Consider the following 27781-nt stretch of genomic DNA (forward strand, 5'->3'; position numbering starts at 1 on the left):
TATCATAAATATTTTAAAAAATAAAAAACACTGTTATTTTATTTAATTATGTATATTTATCATATAATTTAATTCTTTAAAAAAATTTATATATGATTAAATAAAATTAAATATAAATAAAATATTATTATAATAAATAACAATAATATCTTATATATAGATAAAAAAAATAGTATCATTAAATTGTATATATAAATATTAAAAAGATAATAAAATTTTATTTTATGAAATTATAATTTATGTAAAAAGTTATACATTAAAGATAAAATTTATATTATATATTTATTTAAAAAATAAATTTTGAATAGTATGATAAAAATACATAAGATTATAAAAATATAATATAAAAAATAAAACTTATATAAGTATACATATTTTAATTTATGTGAAAATAAAATTTAATCTTATATATTATATTTTAAAAGATAATATATAAGATTATAAAAATATAATAAATTAAAAAGAATAATATTTGAATTTTAAACTATTTTTACATAAAACTTATATTGATTATATTTTACACCAAATATGTAAATGAGTACTTGAGTGTAGTGATAAAATGGTATGTTTCTTATTTTATTTTAGTCTTTTCTTAAACATTTTTTCAAGTTCTTATTTTTTAAAAAATATTGGTCAATTTTTTAATTTAGTCAATATTTAAAATTTAGCGGTTGAAATACATGAGATTCAAACAGTGAATTAAAAAATAGGAGGACTGATTTAGTATAATATATAAAATAGAAGGACGAATTTTGTAATTAAGTCTTATATTAATTTGATTTTTTTAATATAATTTATTTTGAAAGATTTTTTTTTCTAAATATAATATAATTTCAATTAACGATAAATGTTTTTTTCCTCTCTTTTTACATATTTTTTTCCACCAGTCAAATTCGAAAAGAGTTTAAAGAGGAGAAAATATTTGGACTATAACTATTTGAGTTTAATAATTTGTTTGAAGTAGGTATGGAATTGATTATTAACATTTAAAAAAGTGTACATGATAGTTTGTTCAGTTTTTTTTTTTTTTGTTTGTTAAAAACTTACAAAACTCATGGCGAGTGATATGACACCCAACTTTCTTTTAAGATTACTTTTTTGGGCCGTATTTTAAAATTACTCATGTTAAATTATTATTGTTTCAACTTAGAGAAATGTTTTAAAACAGAATAAAAAATTATTATGTAATATTATTTTATAAAACTAAAAATAAATAATATTTTTGAAATCAATAAACTTTCGTTTCTAAAAATTTGTTTTATAGACATGCATGGGAGTGTGGATAGTATTTCAGTGCATGGGTCCCAAGCTCTGCTTGAAGGGATGATTGCTTTGTTTATTGTGTTTGACAGGGTTGATACTTGATTTCAATACTTTTATTATGAGGTAGTTTTTAGGGTTCTTTATTACGTATCAATTACGTTTATAATTGTTCAAATTTTAATAATTTCTTAATTTATGACACATATACACATGTTTTTATTTTTAACAATCATAATTTTTATTTTTTAACCAATAATCATAATTGTGCATTATTTTTTTAATCTATATTCTCATTTTTAAAAATAAACAAATTCAATTTCTAAACTAAGTTGGTGTCGCAACAACCCATCGTTATAATAACTTCAATATTTTGAAATCTCATCCAAGCTGTAGGGTCTCTAAAATCTAAATTCGCATCGTTCACTTCTTATTTTAATTTTAGGCCAGTAAAAATAAATGAATTTCTCATCTCTTTCGGCTTAAAATATCCATGGCGCCAATTTTTTAAATTAAAACACTTGACCAAGTTTAATGTGTAAAAAAAAAATAAAAAATTGTATCCAACACCTGATCTGAACTTTTGGGTTTGGCGTTGGGGTAACGTGATTTTTTTTTTTCTTCTTTTGATAATGGGTGGTGGCATGTGCACTCTGCAACTTTATCAAATGAAATCGCGTGGTTCTGACTTTCGAGGCCAATAACGAAAAAGGCAAAGGAAAATGATAATGTCCTAAAGTCTATGCAAGTCTAAAACGTAAGCTAAACTTGCATTTCATTACTCTAAAAATTATTGCATAGAGTGAAGTGTGAAGTGTGAACATTGGGTTCATAATGTAGAATATAGGAGGTAGTAGGGCAAGCGCGGCGCAGGAATGATTAGGCCTGTCACAAATAATGTTATCTATCTTTTTCTTTCTAAGCAAAATTTATTAAAAACACTACCCAACATACCTTAGTACGAGTGTGTTTCAACTTTGAATCTCTGAAATACGATTTTGAATTTGAACTAGTGGACGAAGGAACGAAATTGAGAGAAAAGATTTTATTAAAAATGATTAATCAATTTTTTTTGTAGAAATTAATAATCATTAACAAATTAATGGATACGTCACATTGATAATATAGTTACCAAAACAAAATTTACTAAAAAAAGTACTTAAAAAGTCTAATATTAATTTTTTACTGTATTACCTTTTTTTAGTGAATGAAAGGGAAGAAAACCCCATTAGATGTTAAAACAGAAAAACCAACCCAAGAAAAAACATTGAACATTTTATATTTTAAAAAAATACCAAATATATGATTGTTTTTTTAATTCAATACTATTCAGATGAAAATCAGAAAGATTAACAAGAAGAAATTATATATAAAAAAATAAATACATCTTAGTCCAAGTTATAATGAGAGCTCCAAACCAAAGGTACAAATGATAGACTGCGTAGGAAATGATTTCATAATGACTTGCAAAGTGTAGGACAGACAAACCATATAATTTCAGTGTGTTCCTAAATGTCCTTGTTGAAGATGACAATAGATCTTTACAAAAGCTCCCTGCCAAAGCTTGAGCAATCAATCATGAGGCAACTCCATTAAGGGGAGCATTAGTGTTTATTGTAATGGAGTGGGAAAAAATCAATTTGGTTAGGCAAAAAGAGCATCCTTGGTATCCGTTCTCTCTTGAAAAGTTATGTAGTAGTGGAACAATTATTCTTTGTCCTATTGATTGGCTTTTTACTTGCATCAATTGAGAACATGCATAACGTTTCTACATTGGTAAGGGTCGGGATAATAAGGGTTGATTTTGTTTGGATTGCGTACTGATCCACTTCATGAGATAAGATTGAAGGATAAGATGAGAAGACTGTGTTTCTATCTTAGTTTTAGTCAGGCTGAGTATAAAAATTACGAGGCCTAAGGTAATTTTTTTAACTATAAAATTATTTATAAATAAGTATTCTAACATATGACTCTTAATATATAAAATAATAAATTCATTTAATTATCATTTGGCATTATGGATAAATAATATAAGATTTACAATGAAAACTATCACAATATATGTCTCCACATAGGTGACTTGACGGTTTTTGCACGTTTTATAGACTAGATAAATAAATAATATAATGTATATTTAATTTATCAAGGTCATTAATGTTAAAAAGAATCAATATTTATATGGTGAGTATATTATTTATAAAAGTCTAAACTATATTCTTTTTGTGATAAGTAAAAATATAACAATAAGATGAAAACTTTTGGATATGATCAAATACGAAACAAATTTATATATTAAAAAAATATGATATCATGGAAAATAAGAGCAATCATAGATGAAATTCAAATTTAATATATTACAAGCAACAATAAAAAGACAAATATGATAAAATATTTTGGATATAATAATATAATGTTATATGATAAATTGATCTAATAAGACATGAGGATGATGGATCAATTTTTATAATTGAGGAAACAAAATTAAAAAAATAAAATAAAAGACTAAAATGTCCCCATCCTTTCTACTAAAAATGACTACTATCTTGAAATAATATTTGTAGATTTTTTTTGTTTAATTTTAAATTAAAACTAATTTTAGATGCCATTATATTGAAAAGCCATAAAAATGGAATGATTCATCACATAAACTCAACCCATTACAATAAAAAATATCAAGTCTCATAAAAAGATTAAATATATTTATAATATTTATAGTTTATAAACTATAATTAAAACTAAAATTAAATTAATTTAAAATATTATTTAGTAAGTAATTTAAAACTATTTTTTATCAAAATAATATTTAATAAATTAATTAAATATAATTTTGTATATTAATGAAAAAAGTTAATATTATTATATAGATATGAATCAATAAAAATTTTGTATATGATGTTATTAATAGATTCAAATATTATTTTATAATAATTATATTAACTAACTAGGTGTAAATTATTTTTTAGTAAAAAAATTGAGTCACAAAATATGAATATTATTCAAGAAAAATATCTATTTATGAAATTATTTAAAATTATTTTATACAATTTATAAGTAAAAATCATTTTATAGGATTTCAAAATACATTAAAATATTGTTGAGTCTTTAATATGTGATTGTATTAAATATTTAAAGAAAAAAGTTTTGTCGTCTAAAATGATTTTGAGTAGGATTGTTTCCCATCACTCATATTTGTGTTCTCTCTCATAAAAAATAAACTATTTTAATTTATAATATTATTGAGTCATGCACTCTTGTGAATTTTTCAAAGAAATTTTTTTATCATTCATACTAGTCTTAAGTAAGATGGTATATGTGAACTATATTTCTGATTTCTACCATAAAATTAAAACTAATTTAAATTATGATATTAGTGAAAAATAATTTAAAATTATTTTATACTAAAAATATATTTAATAACTTAATTCTAAACCTAGAGTTAAATTTATATAAAGCATAAATTTGATTTAAATTAATTTTTTATACAAATCTCAACCTTATAATATAAATATTAATCAATAAATTTTTTATTTATGAAATATTAATTTTAATTTTTACAATTTGTAAGTAAAATTAATTATATATAATTTTAAAGTAAAAAATAGTTAATTAAATTATAATCAATTTTAATAAGTAATAAGTAATTATATAAATTTTTCATTCTTTTATTAAGAGTAATAGATAGATAAATTAATAAGATATAAGTAATAAGTAGTTATATAAATTTTAAAGTAAAAAAATGAATTTAATTAATTAAAGTTATAATATTAAAAATTAGAGAGAAAAAAGCTAGAAAGAAAGAGAAAAATTTTCATCTAGTGGACACTTTTCCAACCAAAACTTTGTTTTATTAAGAACAATAGATAATGATGTGAGTAATTTTACTTATATAATTTCTCACTCATATAATCAATATGAAGTAAGAGAAAAATATGATCAAACATTTATTTTTTAAGTCTATTTTCAAGTATAAATTCAAAAAGAGTATAAAATGATAAATATTAATATATAATACCATATAATTGTTAATTATTTTATGTTATTTATTTTTGATATAATTTAATATGTAGTAATTTTTCAATACATTTATTATCAAAATTAAATTTAATTTAAATTTATTGAAATAGTGTAAATTTTATTAAATAGATAGAAAAATGGAGAAGTGAACTATTTTGGAGTAGCTATATTATCTCCTATTTTATTAGCTAGTTTTCTCAATGTCTATTTAATAAAAATAGTAATCAAAAGACATTCAATCATAAATATCTTTTATAAAAAATATTTATAAAAAATTAAATTTTAAAATTAATAATTCTCCATTAATATTTAATTACACTGAATCATATATTAAAGTTTTGATTTGATGACTCAAAATATTAAAATGAAGATTACATAATTAAATTAGATCGATGATTATTGTAAAATTAAAATATTGAGTTGATTACTCTCAAAGGTTCAAGACAAGTTTAATTATGTATATAAATTGTATTCTTAATTTCTAAGGTTTGGATCTTTTAGCAAGTTTTTATATTTTATATTTTACTTTTAAATTTATTTTTGCAAATGTCATCACTCTCCGTGTACTACTTGCAGAATAACTGCATTTGTGTATTTGACTCACCATCACATTTGTGCCTATGCTAATTGTTTCTTCTTGTTCAGGTTACGAAAAGGTGCGGGAATATGACCTTAACCTATTTCCATGTCATCAGAAGCCTCTTATTAAGTCTAAGTTTAAACTTACAGGACTGTTAAAAAAAACTTTAAACTTTAAACTTACAGGTTACAGGACTTTTATTCTTCTTCCCCCAAAACCCACGTGTATATTGGGTTGCACTGTTTGTATATTGTGTCGGTCAGTTCAACAGACAGTCTCTTGTTCCAAAATTACCTTTAATACATGTTTTTATATATATGATCCATATCTTCATACCACTTTATTTAGTTACATCTAATGTTCCTATGAGGTTGACATTTTTTTAAAATTATTTTTAAATACACTTACTTCCATGAAGATTGGATATTAATAAATTAACTTCAGTTGTTTATGATTTTACACGATCAACAATATATAAAATATGTAAACATTCATAGTTTACATATTGATAATGGGGAGCAAAATCTTAAATCACATAATCAATATTAGTATATATAGGATACATTTCTAATTCTCAAAGGGAGGAAACAAAGTAGGATGCATATCATACATTTTGTCCAAGATATAAATTTATTACAACGTATTACCAAAGATGATGGGAAATATTAAAATATATAGGACCTGTATAGATCATAAGTGTAGAAATTTGATAAAATAAAAAAGTGCTGCTCCTTGTTGATAAGTACATTTTTTTACTGCAAATAATCGGTTACAGCATAGCATAATCGATTATTGAAATGAAATGTCACTCTTTTGTTAGCCGGAGCATATGCTAGCATCAAAATTTTCCAGCATATACCTACTTGTATCTATTTTCATGTTATGAATGAAATGGCATAATCCTTTTCTATAAAAAAATGATTATTTGAGGGTTCAAGAAATATAGTCACACACAATTAATCTAAAACGATATTCGGTTTCAGAAATAATACCTATCTGAACCTTGAAGAAGGAAAGGTAAAGACCGGGACAGCATACAACCAAGACCTTAAGATAAACTATTCTACCTCGAAAAGATAAAAATGTTTCACTGAAAAACACTTCCGATACTGTTACGCCGCCAATAGCATGTTGGGCTGAAAGACTAACTCTGAGAATTGCTACAACTACTCTTATTAATCACTTGTGTTTCTAGCTTCTTCTTTTTTAATTTTCGTTGAGACTGCAGATATCTTTGGATCAAGTAACTCTTCTCAAGTTGAATAAAACTATAGCTTGTAAAATTAATTCTGCCTTCAAATATTTATCACATGCACAGTATTCGAGTCATCATGGTAGCTAGGTTTATATTGTATCTTTCTGTTATTATCTTATGAATATCACTTTTAGTTTGTATCTTTTAAATTTAAATCTCCTAATTTCTATCTTTAGTCGTTGATCTCGTATATCTGTCTATATATACACTTATTTATCTATTTATAAAACTTATGAAATCTCGAATAATTTAATGAAAAACATCGATCAACCATTTAACTTCTCTACATGGTGTCACGGAGGTAATTGTTTTATCAAACCTTTTTTTTTCTTTCGATCCTCGTGTCCTCTGACTCCGCCACCTTTATCACCACAGATTCTCTCACCACTCCCTTTGCCTCCCCTCCCAACTTTGCTTCTAACCTTCCCATTAAGCTTTGTGTAGCGAATTTTTCCACATGGCACAAGAAAATCATATACCTACTCAAAGGAATAATCTTGAAGGCTGTGTAACTGGATCAATTTCCTCTTTTTCGTCCCAAACTGGTACTAGTAATGTTGCTGCCCCAAATCCAGTTTAATTATCTCCATTGGTGTCCCCAGGCCTCCATGTTATTAGTGTGAAGCATCCATCGTTACCGATTTTACTAATGATATATATTATTATTTTTTAAATAATTTAGATGTTAGCCCTAAAGAATTGGACCCTCTAATTTACAATTACATTTAGTTAGTTTAAATTCCACACTAACATAATTCTCTCAATTAGAGAACTGTGAATTGGTTTTTGTGTATCATCAATTTGTGGTTTGTTTTTGAACCGGGACGCCTAAATTCATCAATGAATTCGTGATGGAGACAAGCCATGTAAGATGAAAAGATTACATGTGTAGTTACTTGAGAACTTTTAGAAAACCATTCAAAGCCAATTAAGTTTCGAAGAGAAATAATCAAATGAGGCGAATCGCTTGAGAAGTGGTGCAATAGCATCATCTCTTTTGGAATTTGATGAACAACATAATTTGAATGAAGTGAGGTTACCAAAAGAACAATAGTCAGCCTCTGTTAGCATGAATAGAAGAGGGAAGACAAAATATTTTTTTTCCTGGTAAAAATTGGTGTTGGTTTCAAAATTATATTCAGTTGATATTAAAGATATAAAAACTGAGAGATTGAAAAAAAAAGATAAGATGTTAATTTAAATAATTCAGTTGATATTAAAAGTATAAGAGAATATATCATATACATATTAAAAGTATGTTTGAATTTTAAAGATAAATATATATTTAAAATTTGATATTCAATTATAACTCGTTAACCAGTTTTAATTTGTTGATATTAAAAGCATAGATAGGAAATATATTTAAATTTTGACGATAATATATATATATATATATATATATATATATATATATATATAATTAGTTTTTTGATATTCAGCTATATTTAAATTGTTTGATTGATATATATTAAATGTACAAAGAAAAATACACTAGGTACATGTCAGGAAAGTGAAGCATACCAACCGTATATACTTATTGTACACTAATACTTCATAGTTTGGTGTAATGTGTATTTGAACCCGTAGCATACAGACAATATTACGAGTGACTATGTAACAGCCCTACATAGTGTTGTATGCCTTCTGTCCTGTCCATTGCATGTATTTATACTAAAATTATTTTAGAACCAAAAATTAAATAGGAGTTAAGGCGAGACTGCTGATGAGTCTATGAGAACAAGATCGTAGGGTTACATGCATGCACCGAATGGAAGTTAATTTGCTGTTATAATCTGATTTTAATCAAAGTGGTTTAATTCAAATATACTGTTACGATTTAGCGGAGAAAAAATATCAGAAGAGATTTCAATTGATCATAAGTCACAACCACGCATCTTAGTTTAACTTAGCTTCTAGATCTTATTCAAATTCAAAAAATAAAAATAAAATTAACAACCAATTAATCCAATGCTATCTTTCTTCGTCCTTATAACTATATATACATTCCCCAAGTCAAGAATCAATCACTTATGACCTATTTTCCTTTTCTGCACACTCATTCTTTCCAAACCCAAAGCCAAGAAATGCAGAGCCCCAACCCCAACGATGATGATGATTTGTTTACTCTCTCTCTCTCTTGGAATCAACCAACGAGAGCATCAAACTTTCCTACCCTAATCATGCAACCGCAACCGCAACCGCAAAATCCATTCATTAACCCTAGGTTGGCACCCTACACTGCTTCTAACCACAACAACATGAATGCTGCTGTTGATCGCGTGCAAGCAAATGCTCCTGTACCCTCTTCTTTGTCGCGTTCTCGCCGCCGCGATGGAAGGAGCGAAACCATCGTTCCACCCTTCCCCTGGGCCACGAACCGGCGCGCCACGGTCCAGACCCGAAAGTACCTCTTGGAGAACAAGATTCTGAAAATCAGGGGGGACATGGAGTGCAGGATGTGCAAGAGAAAGTACTTGATGGTTCTTGATCTGGAGAGCAAGTTTTCCGAATTGTGGAGCTTCATTCAGAAGGAAAAGGAGAGCATGCATGATAGGGCACCCAGCGTTTGGCTGAAACCTGTGCTTCCAAGATGCTATCACTGCGGACAAGAAAACAGCGTCCAACCCTCCCTTGCAGGGACTAAGAAAAAGGCCATTAATTGGTTGTTCTTGCTGCTAGGTCAAATGCTCGGTTGCTGCACTCTCAATCATCTCAAATATTTCCTCAAGCACACCAACCGTCATCGAACTGGAGCCAAGGATCGAAATCTTTATTCTACCTACATGGGCCTCTGCCAGCAGCTAGTTCCTGAGTTCTTCAGTTCTTGATCCTCGTCTTTGTTGCCGATCCATAAATCCAGGATTATCACCATTTCGACTAATCTCGACAAACTAATAAGTAGTTGAATGTGATAATTGAGTTCTCTTTCATAAATTCTAATTAGAGACTACCCAATAATTTCTAGTTGTCTATATTGCTTTTGTTATATCAGTAGTGAATTTGTTGAATGTAAGTCGTTAATTTCCACCTTGTAAGTTTCTAATTCAGATGATAATTTTCTGTTTTCAGTTTGATTGACGTGCTATCTTATTTACTTTTGCTTTGAGCCATGGTTTTAAATTAGGGGCACACAAATGTGATTAATGTTACCACAATTGCAGTTTCATTTGTGGTGAGTCCGCAAATCTTTATAATACGAATAATTGCATATAAATTGGTTGATTTTTACAATTGTGGAATCCTATTTAAAACCATGCTTTAAGTAATGATACTACATTGGGCTTTTTCACCGGGAGACGCCATTATGTAGGCTTCCACCTTCTCACCTGTAAGAGATAAGTGGATTTGAAAGTTTGGACAAAAACATACCGTTTTCTCACAAAACTTGTAGACATTTTGATGTGAGGCATATGCATGTGTTGGTGTTACAAAGATGTTGTGCAAGTATTTTTAATCAAATGAAATGACCATAGGTCCTCTTGTTTTTAGATTTCATAGTCTAACAATTAGATTATAGAATTCTGACATGTTTACCTTGTTTCTAACTCCTATTCTAAGATTAATTTTGACATTTGTCCTTGGAGTTTTGAATTTGATAGCTGAAAAAAGCTACCTTCTGACCCCTTTTTTATGGCACTTTCAGATAAATAACTGCTAAAAATTGTTTATTCTCGCTTTCTGAAATCGCTCCTTGAAATTTCCTTTCTCGAAGACGTGCTTGATCTTCAATTTTCAAAAATCTTTTTTATCTTTATGATATCATCTACACTACTTATTCATTTTTTGCTTTGGGCTTCATCATTTTCTCGAAGAACCAATTTTCAAAAAATGCAGTTTCCGATATTAACAATTTTTTATAAAGTTTCATGTTCTGTAGTCATATTTCGAAAAGACTCTCTCTTACGAAAGTCAATTCCAAGCCAACAAAGATTGCACCAAGTCACTTTTAGATGACTCTTCGAAAACTCACTTTACAAATTTTACTTGGAGCCACCAAACCATTATTATCAATTTTCTCTTCTCTTCTAAGTTTTGTTAGAATTGGTTATTAATTAACTAGATCATTAAAAATCGACAGCTATATTACTAAATTGGTCGACAGACTAGTCACTAAATTAATTCTTAAATTTGCCTTATAAAATTAGTCTCTAAATTAGTTTCTAAGTATCAGTCGTTAAATCAATCACAAAAATTAGCTGCTCCATCATTAATTAGTCATTAAAATCCCTATATTGATCAACAGATTTGTCACTTAATCTCTAATTTGGTCTCTAAAATTATTCTCTAAATCAAGTTATAAAATCTCATCTCTAATTTGACCTCATATGCATATTATCCCAACCCACCACCAAACCAACCCTAATGGTTAATTTCCTCACTTTAGTGTTTGAATTTGTCACGTATAAAAACAATTTTTAATTTCTTGATGTGTATAAAAACATTTATAAAATGTATGCACTAAGAATAATAGGATGGAGAATATTCTGTAACCACAAAATCAAATAAGTAGTATTCACTATATATGATTTGTAAAGGAAGCAATCCTAGATATATTGATGTATCACAAAAGTATAATCGTGAAAATAAAGCAATCCAATATGTATTCCAAGTAGGGGAAAATTAAGAATAAAAAAGTTCTAAAGATCTGGGAAAAAGTGACAATGTGATACAAAAGATGTACTACTTGACAACAAAATTTCCCTGATGATTAGTTATTTATGCTAAGGCAGTGAGCGACCTCTGAGATAGAGCCAAGGTCCTGTCCCAGTTCCCATCCTGCATGTGAAATCATCAAGAATATTGATCTAACCTTGGAATATAAAACTTACAAATTATATCAATAATAGTGGAAGAAAATCATATATTATGAAAAAATAGTAAAATTTGACGAAAGATACTTCTATTTAAATACTAAAATAGTTCTTAAGATTTTCTCGTATATATATATATACTTAATATTAGATCTTATATAATAGGTAACTCTGTCAATGTATCAAGTCCTTTTAGGTTTGTGTCATATATTTCTTCTGTATATCAAGAAAATGTGATTAAGTTCCTGATTTTTTTTACTTGCATATATGCTTATGTTTAATACAAGAATTATAATTAAGCTGTTATATATGAAAATTAAACCAGTTTGAAGATGAAGTAGAAGTTGTTGATTGCTTCTGACAAGGCAAAGTTTAATTACTACCTCCATATACCAGCCAACATGCGAAGAGTCATATAGATGGTTAATGCAATCCAAATCCCAACGAAATGTTTGGTCCTGTAGAGAATGAATTCTGTGGCTACGCTTACTAGTGACACCAGAACCTGCAAAAGAAATTAGTCAAAATTAAACTGATAATTAAATTTGGATAATTAAATATGATAAAAAGGACGAAAAAAAGGCATGTGAACTTGCCAGAGAGTATGCTGAATATGCAAAATCAGAAGCTCCATAGTTCACTCCATCAAATACAAAGGCTAATGAATTGATTGGTTGAGTAGCAGCCACAAACTGGTGGATTATATTTTTGAAATTAGATAATTATCAATTAACAATTCACACATAAATTTTATGGTCAATTCCATTGTTGAATTTATTGTTATAGGGATTACCGGGATGCCTATTTTAATTAAGTGCACAACATGAGCATCTTTTGAAAACACTCCAGCTCCAAAGTATAATCCAAGTGCAACAGCAAGAGAGAGCCCCACTCCCAAAACAAAACTCATTTGCAGTGTCCTTGTTGCTGCTGCTGTTGCTTTCTTATAGTCTTTCTCAGTAAAAGAACAAGCTAGAATTGCCTGCGAAGCAGGGAAAGTGATTAGTATTATTTGCTTGATTTTAATTTATTGCACAATTCGGAGAGTTTGAGAAATTAACAGCCGTTTTTCATAGATAAAAAAGATGTACAAGAAATTAAGAAAATATTTTTTTATTTAATAATTACAGAAAATGTCATATTATTTTAATTTTTTGTCTCCTGTTTTAAAAATTTGTAACAAAAATGGTGAGAATAAGAACCAAAGTAAAAGAAAAATAAAAGTAACTTTTTTGTTATTATTGAAAATAGAAATTGAAATCCAACATTTCCTGTACACATGAATTTGAAAACAAGAAAAAAAATATGATAATTTTCTCAAACTAAACAAATAAATATGTTATATTATTCTAAGAAATTGAGGGAAAAAATTCTGTACCTGAACAGCAACAGCCAAACCATCTGCAAGAAGGGACGATGTCATCCAGACCTGTAGGCATGTTTGAAATGCAGCCATGGGAATTGAACCTAGCCTTGCAGCCAATGATGTTGCTAAGGTAACACAAAATGTGACTGCTATTACCTTTAGCATCAACAATCCTCCTGCAATAATTGATCAAATAATTGAAAACAAAATCGAACATAAGTAATCTTGCAAAGTTTACCATTAACTATGATTCACTAATGTATATAATATGTGAAAAAAATAAGTGAAATAGAAAATAAAAAAATGGAGTCTAGACATTTAAAATTAATAAAGCATTCAGCTAATATGATTTTGGAGTTAAATTTTATTTGTCTAATCCATATTTTATATTGGGCTAATTGAACAGTAAGAGTCAACCCATCTTGTTAAAACCTTTATATATATGTACGTATATGGTTAAATTATGTTTAACTGCAACATATTTGAGCTTATTGTGACTAACTTTTTCTCTTTCTTTCTTACAATACTTATAAACAATTTACAACCTCAACATGCTATATTTAACCACCTTACCATTTTTAAGAAATCGGAAAATCTGTAAATCCTTTATTCTTGGAGGTAGGAGATGCACTTTTTTCATTAATATCAATAAGAGAGTGAATGCCATCATGTACCTACAAGGGTATGGTCGCAGATTTGTAAGTAAGAACTCGGAAAATGATTAACGATTATTCTTCAAATATGTAACAAAGTAAGACTTACTGGGAGAGAACATGTGCAATGGCTGCACCTTTGATGCCTAACTTCAATGTGAAAATAAAAATTGGGTCCAATATGACATTCAATGCATATCCCGAAACTATATAATAAAACCAAAGAAACAAATAAACCAAGTTAATAAGGGAAAAGATGCTTTAATTTACACTTTATCTCTCAAAATATACTTCATTATAAACAAATGGATAATTTGAACCAACCGATGACATATAAAGGAGTTGTTGTATCCTTGAACCCTCGAAAGATGCCTTGCATGGCCAAGGAGAGAAGTACTGCTGGTGCCCCGAACGATCTCAATCTTAAGTAGCTCTCTGCAGGTTTTAGCATAGGAGAATCCTAAACAAAGAAGAAACAAGTCCACTATAAAACATATATATAGCTAGGCAAAAATAATGTAATTGATAATAAAGAAACATATTTAACATTCATCTTTATATTATATTACGATATGATTTGGGTTTTGATTCTTGAAAACGGGACGACCATTATACTTTTTTCTTTTTCATAAAGTCACAAGCATGTCATATTTAAATATGTTTATTTTTGTCCGCAACATATTTAAATTTGTGACATATCTTATAGATTTTTTGTTAAATTACTTATTTGGTATCTATAGGTTCATGATTTTTACTTTTTTGATCTCTATAATTTGAAAGTGATCTTTTTAGTTCTTATAATTTATATTTTAATTTTCTTTTAGTCCCTGTAGTTTTGAAAGTTATCTTTTTAGTCCTACGATTTTATGATTCTTACTTTTTTAGTTTTTATAGTTTTCAAATTATAGGAACTAAAAAAAATTAAAATACAAACTATAAAAACTAAAAAGAACACTTTTAAACTACAGGGGCTAAAAAAAAGTTAAAATGTAATCTATAGAAAATAAAAAAACCACTTTCAAAATATAGGGACTAAAAATATAAGAATCATGAAACTATAAGAACTAAATAAATAATTTAACTTAGATTTTTACATCAATTTAATAACTCAATATTTTTTTCTTTAATTAATCAAATATATAATATATTTAACTAATTTTTAATTAATTCTTATAATCCAAACTCAAATTTCCTCAATAACATTAACAGTTTTTCTCCCAATTAGTTATCTAATAAAAATAAATTTATTTATTTTTAATTATTTTAATCAGTACCCTCAATATTCTTTGATTAACACTATATATATAACAAAGTATTTTCAAATCATTATTAAAATAATATTATATTAATTAAATTAACATTTAAGATTTATCAAAATTAAAAGTTTCAAATGCCTGGTTTTTTTAATGATTTTTATCATTAATTAATATTTTAAAAATAATTTTAATTTTTTTTATTTAATATATATTTATAATGATACTTGGACATCCAAATATTTTAGACATTCAATTAACATCCTTTATATATGTTAATTAACTCTTTTTTATCACATCAAATATTTATTACATATATTATTTTCTTTTTTTTACATCAAATATATATATCACTTTCCTTTATCATTGCTTTCTCTTTTTAGATGTATATTAGCATAGAGGATGTCCATTTAACATTTTCTTATATTTATATATCATACGAGATTACTAAAAGCTTGTTACCATACTCTCAATAAAGAAGAAACTTACTCGTTTGACACCCATAACACCTAACAGAGGTTTGGTTGCAAATATAAGAACTGCAGCTTGAATGAGACCAAGGATTGTGCCAAAAAGTAGTGCTGTTGATGCTGAAGCAATAAGTCGCTTTTTCTTTCCAACTTTGTCCTTACTCTTCTTACTGCTAGTAACCGATGAAAACTTGCATATTGTATTGGCTCCTAAAAAGTAATTAAGGTAAACATATCATTGAATTAAAAAAATGTAAGAACATAATCAAACATTCATATACATATTTGCATTCAATCTCTCTATACATGCATGTGGACAACATATGATTAAAAAAAAAGGTTGATAAATGATCATAACAATAATGCATGTGCTTAATTTGTCTAGGACTCTACGTACTTTTGGGTTATGTCTAGCCATAGTAAAAAAAGGGGATATATATATATATATATATATATATATATATATATATATATATATATATATATATATATATATATATATAGAGAGAGAGAGAGAGAGAGAGAGAGAGAGAGAGAGAGAGAGAGAGAGAGAGAGAGAGAGAGAGAGAGAAGTACCATCTCCAATATTTGTGTCATTGTTGCCGGTAGCATTATATTCCTTTGATTCATCTTTTTCTTCCCTAAATTCTGTTGGAGCGTCAGTATTCATCACTTTGGGGGTACCTTTTTCCATGTCTTGAAGCATATGATCCTCTGGCACAATTGTTTCGCCGAACTTGGCCTTACTATTACCATTTTCAGCTGCTTTGGTGTTCAGTTTTTGAATGGTATCTTCTTCAGCCACAAAGGAAGTGGTAATGCTGACCAGAGGGAATATGGTAATCCTCGAAGCTTGGTTAAACAAAGAAATGGAAACTCCAGCAGCTGCAAGTTCCACCGGTCCTAAACAGATGTGTCAAATGAAAAAGTTAGCTTCAAGAGCTAAAATTGCGAAATGATTCTGGAAACAATATTCATTTAATATGAAACATTTGAAAGAGGTTATTTGAGCTTGTAACAGTAACTTAATAATAGTCTTCCTACATGCTGCTTTTTCTTCTTCTTTTTTTTTTGTGAATAATTAGTATTCTTTTATGTATCTTTTTATTTAATAAATGCTTAATTAAGTTTACCACAAGAACTTGTACGGCCTGCAAGTTGCAATTGGTGTATCACTCATTGTGATAGCACAAAGCCATCGGATGGCTGAATGTGCGGGAATCAAGTCAAGCTAGTTATTTTTATTATATGTGCATCAAAGTGGCTAGTGAAGTAATGAGTGGGTAGATCAATTCACATAAGGTTATTCTTATTTAACAAGAGATCTTGAGTTCTGACTTTTGGTTATATAATAAAGTTAAATATTTTAAAATAAAGTTTTGTTGTATATAATAATGTCGTTTGATTCAAATAGATTGTCTCCAGGAATATATATATATATACTCCTATGTATTATTAGATGCATACTTAGAAAGAAATAAAAATAAAAGAGAAGAATACATATATGATTGATAAATGATATAATATATTGTAAGAAGAAAGATAAAAGAGAAATTAAAAACCTTATATATATATATACTTGCTATGAAATGATTGTTGACAAGAAAATATATCTATACATACCTAAACGGCCTATGAATGCTGTGTCTATGAGAGAAGCAATTGGATCAGCAGAAACGGCCAGTGCTGAGGGGAGTGCAATCCCTAATATCTCCCGAGATAGAGCATCCAGCTTGAAAACATTCCTACATTTATTTACATTAGCAGAATCATATCATTCAAGTATTAGTAGTTCATATATAAAACTACGTACATGAAGAGCTTCGTGTAAATGCAATAATATAACTATGTCAAATAATTTTCCCCATCAACTATACACACAGATATATATATATATATATATATGACTAAAAAATATCTTTTTAATTGAAATATCATATTGTTCTAGATAGCATAATGTTCGATCTCTCCTGCAAGAAAAAATGGGTAATGAATATATACCTTGCATCTTTGAAGAAAACGAAGAGAGGCATCTTCCACTTGTTGGGTTCGTTGGAACTTCTATTCTCGTCCATTGGATAGTGAATCTCATACAAGCGAGAGAGATCTACACTGAAGTGCTTGAAACAACCAACCTGCCAAGTTAATCATAATTTGAGTTTGAGATCGTCCAATATCAATGTTTAAATATGTCCAATATTATTGTTTATATATATATATATATGATCACACTGCATGTAATCAAGGTTGGCAAACTAGAATAAACGTGTAAGAAAGTATAATGTGGTACCTTTTTTGGCTTTGAAAGATCACTAGAGAAGTGATGGGTTTTTATAGGAATCATTGGGGATATCGAAGAGCCAACTAAATAAGCCTGGTAAACGTTACAGTCATCATTACTTTGTTTTGTTTTATAGTTGGAACCTTCCTCAGTTAAACTATAGATTTCATCTTCTAAGTATAAAGAAACCCTTATAACTTAAAATAATTTCTTGCTAATAATCAGTGATCACACACTAATTATGGAATCAGTACATTTGGAGATGCTACGGAAATTTCAGCTAGGTGTATTGATAATTTTTTTAATAAAAGTTTTCTATTTTTTATTTTTAATTGGTATACTAATTAAGAACACTTGATGACATTAAATTGCTATAAAAAAATATGTAGGCTAGAGAAGGATCCATGGCATGCTATCTAAATATTCAAAGATGGGTTAGTTGAATGAAGATCGTGACAGATCCTCACTACAGTAAGCACCGTCCTCAGTTAGGTCCCTATATATCCTTGATAGCAACATAATAGAAACTTCGTAACAACTATCAAGTAGAAACAAACGAAAATGTATATTATTATTTTATATATGCATGCATCGAGAAATATGCAAATGGCTCCCCAGTTAGAACTGAAATATACAGAATTGTAAGAGCCGATCGAGCATATAGTACAAACTACAAATAGGGACGGGATCACGTTATATATCCCTTGGTTTGCTTGAGACGAAATTGATGAGAAAGGGTTGGACAAATTTTTTTTACTATTTAATATAGATCAAACATCTTTTTTACACTATTTTAATTCAAATGTTTTTGTTAATTTTTTTTTCATTCCATATATTCTACACAACCAAGCCATACCTATATGATACAGGGGCATTTCCCCCCTCCCCCTCTAAATTATGATATCGTCTCTCTTTTAGTTGATATACAACCATTATATCATACACTTATTTTTATTTTTTATTTTTAAGAAAATCATATAATCTAGTTAGCGTGCATATATATATATATATATATATATATATATACACCAACGGGGCAACAAGAAACGAGGGCTCTTGCACCATAAAGGGGTAATTTTTTTAAAAAATTATCATAATGGGTATATTTTTAAAAATTACGAAAATGAATAAATCATACTTTGAAATACGATTTCACCTTGAAAAAATCGTGCTTTGAAGTACGATTTTATTTTTCAAAAAATTGTTACAATGAAATCGTATATGCACATATGATTTCAATTTTTTAATTTTTTTATTATTAAAAGTTGAAATTGTATATGTACATATGATTTCAACAAGTTTTTTTTTAATATTTTAGAAACCGCGTATTTGAACATGATTTTGGAAATAAGGATCTGGTCTTGGCCTTAATATAGGGTTTTGTTTCTAATCCTAACATGCAATGATTTCAATCAAGTAAGTCAATTACTAGTCACATACATAATGAAATGAATGAACCAGTTTTAAATAAGTTAAGAAATATTCAGTATATCAAAATAAAGGTTATCATTGTGATAATTTTTCATATAGGCAATAAATTATGTCGAATATTTTGTAATATTTAATTTTTTAAGCATAATTAATTATTATATATTATTCAACTTATAAATTTTGTCCATATACCACTTTGTTTTTGATATATTATTTTTCTTTTTAAAAAAAAATCATAATTTTTAACGTAAAAATGAAACCCATTAAAAAAATATAACTAAAATGGTGCACTACAATATGATTGATTCTTATATATATATATATATATATATTATCAAACTACATATAGTATTTTTAAGGACTGGACACATTACATAAATCGTTATAATTTCCCATATTAATTTTAGCTATAATTATTTTATTTTACATTAATTGATTTTAATTATATATTAATCGATATGTAAATTATTTTATTTTCTTATATTAATCACATCATCACTATTTGTAAAGACAAATATCATAAGGTGTTTGAATTGTGATTCTATAGATTTTTAAAGCCTTTTTTTTGAAAGAATAAAGTTATCATATGAAGAAAAAAAAAATTAAGACAAATAACAAATTCTCTCAAAAACACATTCAAAACAATGCAAACAGGTTTTGCAAAGCAAAAGAGATTTTTCAAAACATAATCAAATTTGAATACCTAGGTTAGTTTGAAATAGAAGAGCGATAAAAGCATATAAGACACAAAGAATTATACTGATTTGTCTCTATCACTAAAACTACGTCCAATCCTCGGCTAACCAACAAGTACCACTAACTTTTTCAAAATTATAAGTATTTTGTCGCGATCACTTCTAGCTCTACAAGTCAAGCTTTACCCCAAGCTTGTTACAACCCAAAATTCTTTGTCTTACCAAGTCATAACTTTTTACAAATTTGTTTGGTTGTTTGCACAATGACTAACTCTTAAGCGTCTTACAAACAAATATATAATTTCAACACTTAGTCTTTTCTCTCAAGATACTCAAGGTGTTTTGAGAGTTTTTTCAAACTATACATAAATTTACAGAAAGGATATGAATCTTTGCATGTAGGTTTGTGTCTCATTTCTTCAAAGCTTTTGGTATTTATAAGCTTTCTTCTTAGAGTGTCTGTCATCTTGCAATAGATAGATTTCTCACTTAAGTTTGTGTATGATGCCTATGGTTGTTGGAGCTTGCATTAAATGCACGTCCTAATCCATGTAGTAAAACCACTCTGATTTGTTTTCTTGTAAAACACTTCAGTAGAAAAAAATCACTTCTCTTTGGTCAAAGAAGGTCTTTTCAAAGCAGAGTATGTCTTTTGATGTTGTTTGGTAATTTCTGAACTTTAACTTCATTTATTCTTCATAGAATTCGACCAATATTAGGAAAATGTCTCTACAAAACGAATCTTAGAGACAAAAAAATAAAGGAAGTCTTAAATGTTATCTCTTAAATGTTGCATCAGATCATGACTTTGGTAACTATCGTATGATATTTGTTCGCAACATCGGCAAGTGTATCGATTCGCACAAGTAGTATATAAAACGATAAGACCGAGTATCGTATCCACATGAAATTTGTTTCACTCAAATGTTGTACATCCAGTATGCAAACATTTATAGATATTAAAAGCAAGATAAATATCAAGTTGAATTCTGTACTAAGGTCTATTTGAATATAAACTAAGTATCTAGGATTTTAGAAGTAAAAACAGTCAAGTAAAAAGCGTTGGGTTGTTCTACTGAGTTCCTCTTGATGTTATTATGTGTTTTTCTCTATTTAACGTTATCCTAGTGTTCTTATGCTGAAAAATTACTCAAATCAAGATCCCTTTAGTGAATGAGTCTAACTCTCTTTAAACCTCATCCTTGATCCCTCAACAAACTTAACTTAAAAGTGTTACATTAAGTTTACAACATAATATGAACTAGATCACTGCACTCCATTCCTAGACATATAAATTTCTAGCTTGCTCTACCAAGTTCTAAGGCTTTAAAGCATTTCTCAATGCTAAAAATCCTAATTATACATACAAATGGGTGATCAAGCCACAAGCATGTAAAAATAAGCATAGATAAAAGCAATGAACACATAAAAAAAACATTAAATAGATAGTGAAAAAGTATTACATCAAGGGTCCAATAGAACTTCCCAACCAAGAGGCTTAGCCTTCCATTACAAAAAATATGCTTTCAATACAAGGAAGGAACAAAGTTTAGTGAAATAAAATGGCAAAGAATGGTTGAGGATGTCTCCTCCAACCTCTAAAACCCTAACTCCACTCCTCTAACCTAAGCTCTCTTAGCAACTCTATTTCTGTCGCTTCAGCTTCTCCTTTTTGCTTTGTTTTTCAACCCTATCTAAAACTCCGTCAACTTCAGTGTTTTAAAGGCTCTTGGACCTTTCAGATTCTGAAGGCTTGCTTAGCGAGGCTGGCTCGCTAAGCGAGAGTAAGTAAATTTTGGCTTAGCGAGCTGGGCACGCTAAGCGCGAGAAGGGACAACGACCTCGTTGGGCGAGCTGGTGGCGTGCTGGGTGAGCACATCTCTGACTAATTATCTTCTAGGGTTTCCCAACCCGCTAAGCAAGCTATATGCCTCGCTTAGCGGATGTCACTCGCTAAGCGGATTTGTCACGCTTAACAAGTCATCAGTTACTTGAGCCTTCTCTTCTTTTGGCCTAAAACTGAAGTGATTTCAACAATAATTCACAAAATGAGAGTATTTACTCTATAAAATCACACTAAACATGAAAATATGTACAATTTCTACAAAAAGAATCATAAATTGAAAGTAAAGCGCTAATTCCATGCAAATATTCAATGCAAAACTAAGTCATGAATAGTGGCTAACAATATTTTAGACGTAGATTCGCGAAACATGTTCTAATATCGCATAATATACAACTTTTAACATTTGTATTTATTTACATCTAATAAAAATAATTAAGAGTCTTGATTCATCTTAAGGCATAAATGTCTTTGAACTTAACACTAATTATTTAATCGATTATATAATTTTAGCAATTATACTTCCCTCCAAATTGACATTAAATGGAAAAAAAATATTTTTATGACATAAAAATAATAAATAATTTTATGCCTTTTTTACTGCAATAAATTTATGCTAAGAACGCATAGTTAAGTACAAAATATTTTTTAATTAATATAATTTTTTATTAATATAATTATTCTATTTATTCTCTTATCTATTCATTAAAATAAGTGGAATGGATTGTTTCCATTTTTGATATCCACTAAAATAACATTTTTACATATTCCTTTTCCATTTCCTATAATTTTATTTTTTTTCTTTTTATTTCATTTCACTCTCCAAACAAAACATAAATATTATACCTATATAATGATAAAAAAAAGCATAAATACTATAGATGATTTTTTATAATCCAAATTTTATAGAAGATAAATAAAAGCAACTCAAAGATAGAGGTGTATGTGAGTCGGTTTGAGTTGGTTTGGTGAAATCTATGACCCAACTCAAAGATAGAGGTGTATGTGAGTCGGTTTGAGTTGGTTTGGTGAAATCTATGACCCAACACAATCAAATTTAGACGGATTAGTTAGGTCAGTTTTCCAAGAAAAAAAATCCAACCTAAACCAATTTGTTTGTTAACGGTTTGGATTAAGTTGGGTTAACAAGTTAAATCATTTAAATTTGTTTGTTATTTTCAAATCCAATATTTCTTATAAACTAATTTTTTTATCAAATGAAATATAAAATACATTACTTATAATTGTTATGGGTAGTCAAACAATGAAAGAAAAAAATCACTGAATGAATCACATTGTTGTCATCATCATTACATAGATTAACATAGTATGTTAAACACGGTTTAAAAATTGAAATACAATAAACAAGTTCAAGCAACACACCCATGAAGCCTAAAGACCCAAAAATTAAAACTATTATCGCATAATTTGAAAATTTTCAATGTTTTCAAATAGTCTAATGAGTAGTGCAAATGAAACTTCAAATAAATCTAAAATAGCTTGGAACAAATTAATAATCCAAATAGATGTTCTACAACTAGCTGAGAGTTGAAACCCTAATTTAGTGAATGATTGAATGAAATCATGAAAACTAAGGGGGAAAAAAGAAATAGACTCACTCTTAGTTGTTAAGTCTGATAATAATAGTAATTGATTTTTTTATTAAAAATATATATTATATAATAATTTAATACAAATTAATTGGTCATTGAATTTAAATATTAAAATTTATGACCTAACCCAAAACTTAATGAATTTGAATGAGTTGTGTTAGATTTGATCTAGATACAAAAAATATAAACCTTAATTATTTGGATTAATTTGAGTCAATTCAAGTGATTTATACCCATAAATGTCCATACCCAAAAGACATGACATGTCATTATCGCATTAGCATATCAAGTCTAAGTTAAGAATTTCACCGGTCAACAAATACATACGAGAACTTAATAACTAATCATTTACTTCAACTCTAAGTAAAGAATGCTTGCGTGCATATATTTTCCAATATGGGTTAAAATATTTTTTTCTCTCTAAAGATCACATGTATGGTAGTGTGAAATTTTTTATTAAGTGTTAAGCCAAAAAATATTATTAAAGATCACATGTATGGTAGTGTGAAATTTTTTAAATGCAAAAAATATGATTCAAAGTTAAAAATAAAATATAAACACATTAACAAAAGATTAAAAAAGAACATTTTTCCTTTGTTGGTTTTAATTATTAATAATTACAAATTACTTTACAAGAAACTGAAATATCCTTTTTGTCATTTTAAAAAAAAATCACGTTATGGATGCTTCCAAGCATCTTGAATAAAGTAACCAAGCATTAATTCTCGACAGCATATGTTGCATAAACCGTCCTCAGTTATGCAAACCCCTGATAGCATCATAGACGTATATAAGTTCCCCTTACTAAATGACAAGGTAAAATGAAAGGCACGCATATTAACGTATCCCGAAAATGCCGCATTCGACCTAATGAATTCAGTCCCATCTTTTCCCAGTTAAACCTAAAATTATTATATATAAAGATAAAATTATTTAACGGACCAATCTGTGTTTGATTTTTATCGTATAAAATTTTCTTACATCAATAATAATTATATATCATTGGTGAGATTAATTTCTATACGTAAATTGAGTAAGTTAAGAAACACCGTACCGATCCAAGACAAAAAAAATAATATAAAAATAAAGATGTATGACAAGAAATGTAAATCAATTTCATTACGATAGATATTAAATAATCTATCATAGCCACCTGCAGGTATAACATTCAAACCTATGGCTATGAGTCATACTTAACTTATTAAACAAATAATCAGGTACAAACAGATGGGAAATTTTGCGTATGTGGTCAAGAATAGACCATTGAAGAGTGACCGAAAGCGTCAACAAGGAAATAAAAAAGTGCGAGGAAAACTGAGACATGCATGCATAAGAAAACTTAGAATGGGAATAAAAAAGAAAGATCCAATTAATATCAAATACTACTATTTCGGTATTTCAGATTTTCTCGTATCCAAGAATCTAGGATTCCCCTTTCGAATATGACAATCGCAAGCTAGCTAGAGCTATTAAGACTTGAGAAATTCTACATACGACGTGAAATCATTTGCATATAAAGATCACCAAACAAAGAAAATAAAGAAAAAATATGCGGAAATATAGGATAGAGTTTTGGTGAATTACCAATGAAGAGTAGTATATTATAAGAAAGTGATGAGAGAAAGTTCCAATGTTTACAAAGCAAAATCATAAGTAAAAAAATAATACTCTCACGCCTCATTATCATTATCGTCCTAAATTTTATCACAGATAAAAAAAACTAATAAAGAGATATAAGAGATTAATAATTTTACTAAATTAATCTTATTATTATTAATCTTTGTTAAAAGTGATGTAACAAAATAGTAGTTATTAGGTATAAATGAAAAAGGAGTAATTAATATTCTATATTAAAAAATTAAAATGAAAATTATTTTAAAATTTATTTTTTTCTTACTTAATAATTATTTTGCGACAGATAGAGTAATTAACATAAATACTTCAGGATGAAAATTAAGTTAAACAATCATCATTTTGATTATTAACTAATCAAATAATGCTAGAGAAAAATATATTTTTATCATAATATTTAAATTGTGTTTATGCAAAATCATCATGTGCTTTATGTGGAAGAAACTCCTTTCAAAGTGCATGTGCTTTATGTCTTCAAATTCAACAACCAAAGACGGAGAGAATCTAGTTTATTTGGCTGAAAACATATTTGAGTTATTATAAAACTTTCAATACCAGCCTTTAATTTTTATAAATAAATAAAAAAATAATACTTGCTTTTGCTTATAATGGATTGTCTATCCTTAAATCTAAACTCGGATAAGGACGCTTTAAATTAAATTAAGAACGAACAAATACACTTATTCACTGTAGAGATAAGCTCACTCGAAAAAAAATATGTGCGGTCGATTCCATTTTGGTGTAAAGAGGAGAAGAAAGAGATAAGAAGAAAAAAAAAAGGTAGAGAAAGAAAATAATAAATGCAATAATGAAAAAGAAAGAGAAAAATAAGTGAAAATGCACTGAAAGAAAAAGTAGAAGTATGAATATAACTGTATTTTAACATGTGCATTAATGCACATGATTAATGCGTTTTGTATAGATAAAATTTATAATAAATAAATACTTTTTGAACATATACACTATATTATAATTAAAATTTGTAATGAATAAATATTTTTTAACATTACTTCAAATTTGTAATAAATAAATATATTTTAACTTTTAAATTATATTTTAGATTTCTTTTAATTATTGATAATTTTTAAGAAAATATTGAAATTTAATTTAAAAAAAAAGAAGATGAGAAAATAAATTAAAAGAAACAACGAGATTAAGAAAAGTTCTTAAAAAATATTTTCATTGAAGAAAAATCTTAAAAACACTTCAATTCAAGAAACTTCTAAAAATATTATCATTTAAATTATTTATTCTAATATATATATATATATATATATATATATATATATATATATATATATATATATATATATATATATATATATATGGAGACTTGCAGAATAATTTAATTTTCATAAATCATAGGTATCCTTTATAGGATTTTTTTTTCTTCAATTGAATAAAAGTACTATACATAATGAAACTATCCTTTCAAATATTTAATATAAATATATACTTTAGACTCAAACTCATGGCCACATATTAATTTAGTACGTTTGTGTGTTGTTCAACAAACTCAATAATATTTAAATCATTTAAACTAATATTTTTTTAATTTTAAAATTAACATTTAAATGTTTATGATTTGCCAATTAATATTATGATTTTTTTTTCTTTTTGCATGGCTATCATTTGTTTAGTCCATCAAGTATTTATGAAACTAATGACATGGGTTCCATGATTGGTCCCTTATAGATCAACCAACTTTATTCCTAATAGAGGTACTCTAAATTATGTCCTTGTTGCTCAAGAGATTGTGCATCACATGCATAAGAAGAAAGATAAAATAAGTTACTTCCTCTTTAAGATGGACTTTGAGAAAACCTATAATAGGGTGGGTGCGATTTTCTTTATTCTATTCTTATGGACTTTGGTTTCCCTTATGGATTGTACTTGTTCAACCTCTCTATATCTTTGAAATGAAATAATAAGACTCTTAAAAAGTTTTCAATGCAGCACACTTTCTAACACAACAGAATTTAAAACAAACATTATTAGAAAAAGTATTTTTCACGTTGATTCTTTAACACATTTCATGATGGTTCAAAAATGATCTTTGAAGTCATCATCATGAAAAGTCAACATTTTCCACGATGATTTTTAAACCATCTTAGATAGGGTCTTCTTCAACAACATCCACCCTTAGTTAAGTGGGATACTTGTCCATATCAACTTTGTTAGCTGATGCCTTAGGAGCCTCTTTTCCTAGAGTGTAGTACGTTCTTTGTTTTCTTACCACATAAAAAAAACTATTGACATGGGCTTTTATTTGAACACAATGATCCTACGTAGCATTTATATCTAGGTTTTGCTATTTTTTCGCTCCCGTTTTCTTAAAATCAAATTATTAAAATAACCTTTCTCTTTCAAACTTTCTTCTCTCTCTCGCACACTTCCCATTTTAGCAAAACAAAACTCTTTTTTTATAGCAACAACTTATTTTTCTTCTCCATCTTTCATCACACTCCATCCTTTCTTTCACTCCCTCCATCCCCCTTTGATATCTTACTTTGGTCTTCATTTGTTCCTTTTTGTTTGATCTCTTGTTCTGACGTTAGAATTTTTTCATCCTCCAAACTCCAATGCAGTATGTTACTCCCAACTACTTTTCTTCCTTTTTTTTT

General features: G+C 27.7%; 2 protein-coding genes across 2 annotated transcripts; one reads left to right on the forward strand and one right to left on the reverse strand.

Moving 5' to 3' along the window:
- Window positions 1–9193: 9193 nt before the first annotated feature.
- Window positions 9194–9937, forward strand: LOC114373276. Its single transcript, XM_028330776.1, has one exon. It carries the CDS (start codon window positions 9194–9196, stop codon window positions 9935–9937), a length of 744 nt encoding a protein of 247 aa, XP_028186577.1.
- A 1670-nt stretch (window positions 9938–11607) lies between these two features.
- Window positions 11608–17854, reverse strand: LOC114375152 (protein DETOXIFICATION 43-like). The gene is made up of 12 exons (XM_028332902.1): window positions 17664–17854; window positions 17286–17407; window positions 16239–16565; window positions 15682–15872; window positions 14264–14399; window positions 14049–14145; window positions 13860–13960; window positions 13299–13462; window positions 12714–12902; window positions 12517–12612; window positions 12304–12425; window positions 11608–11885 (listed from the first exon to the last, which is right to left on the reverse strand). Exons 1-12 carry the CDS (start codon window positions 17735–17737, stop codon window positions 11831–11833), a joined length of 1674 nt encoding a protein of 557 aa, XP_028188703.1. The 5' UTR covers window positions 17738–17854; the 3' UTR covers window positions 11608–11830.
- Window positions 17855–27781: the final 9927 nt, after the last annotated feature.

Source organism: Glycine soja, chromosome 11, assembly GCF_004193775.1.
Source record: "Glycine soja cultivar W05 chromosome 11, ASM419377v2, whole genome shotgun sequence".
Classification (NCBI taxonomy): domain Eukaryota; kingdom Viridiplantae; phylum Streptophyta; class Magnoliopsida; order Fabales; family Fabaceae; genus Glycine; species Glycine soja.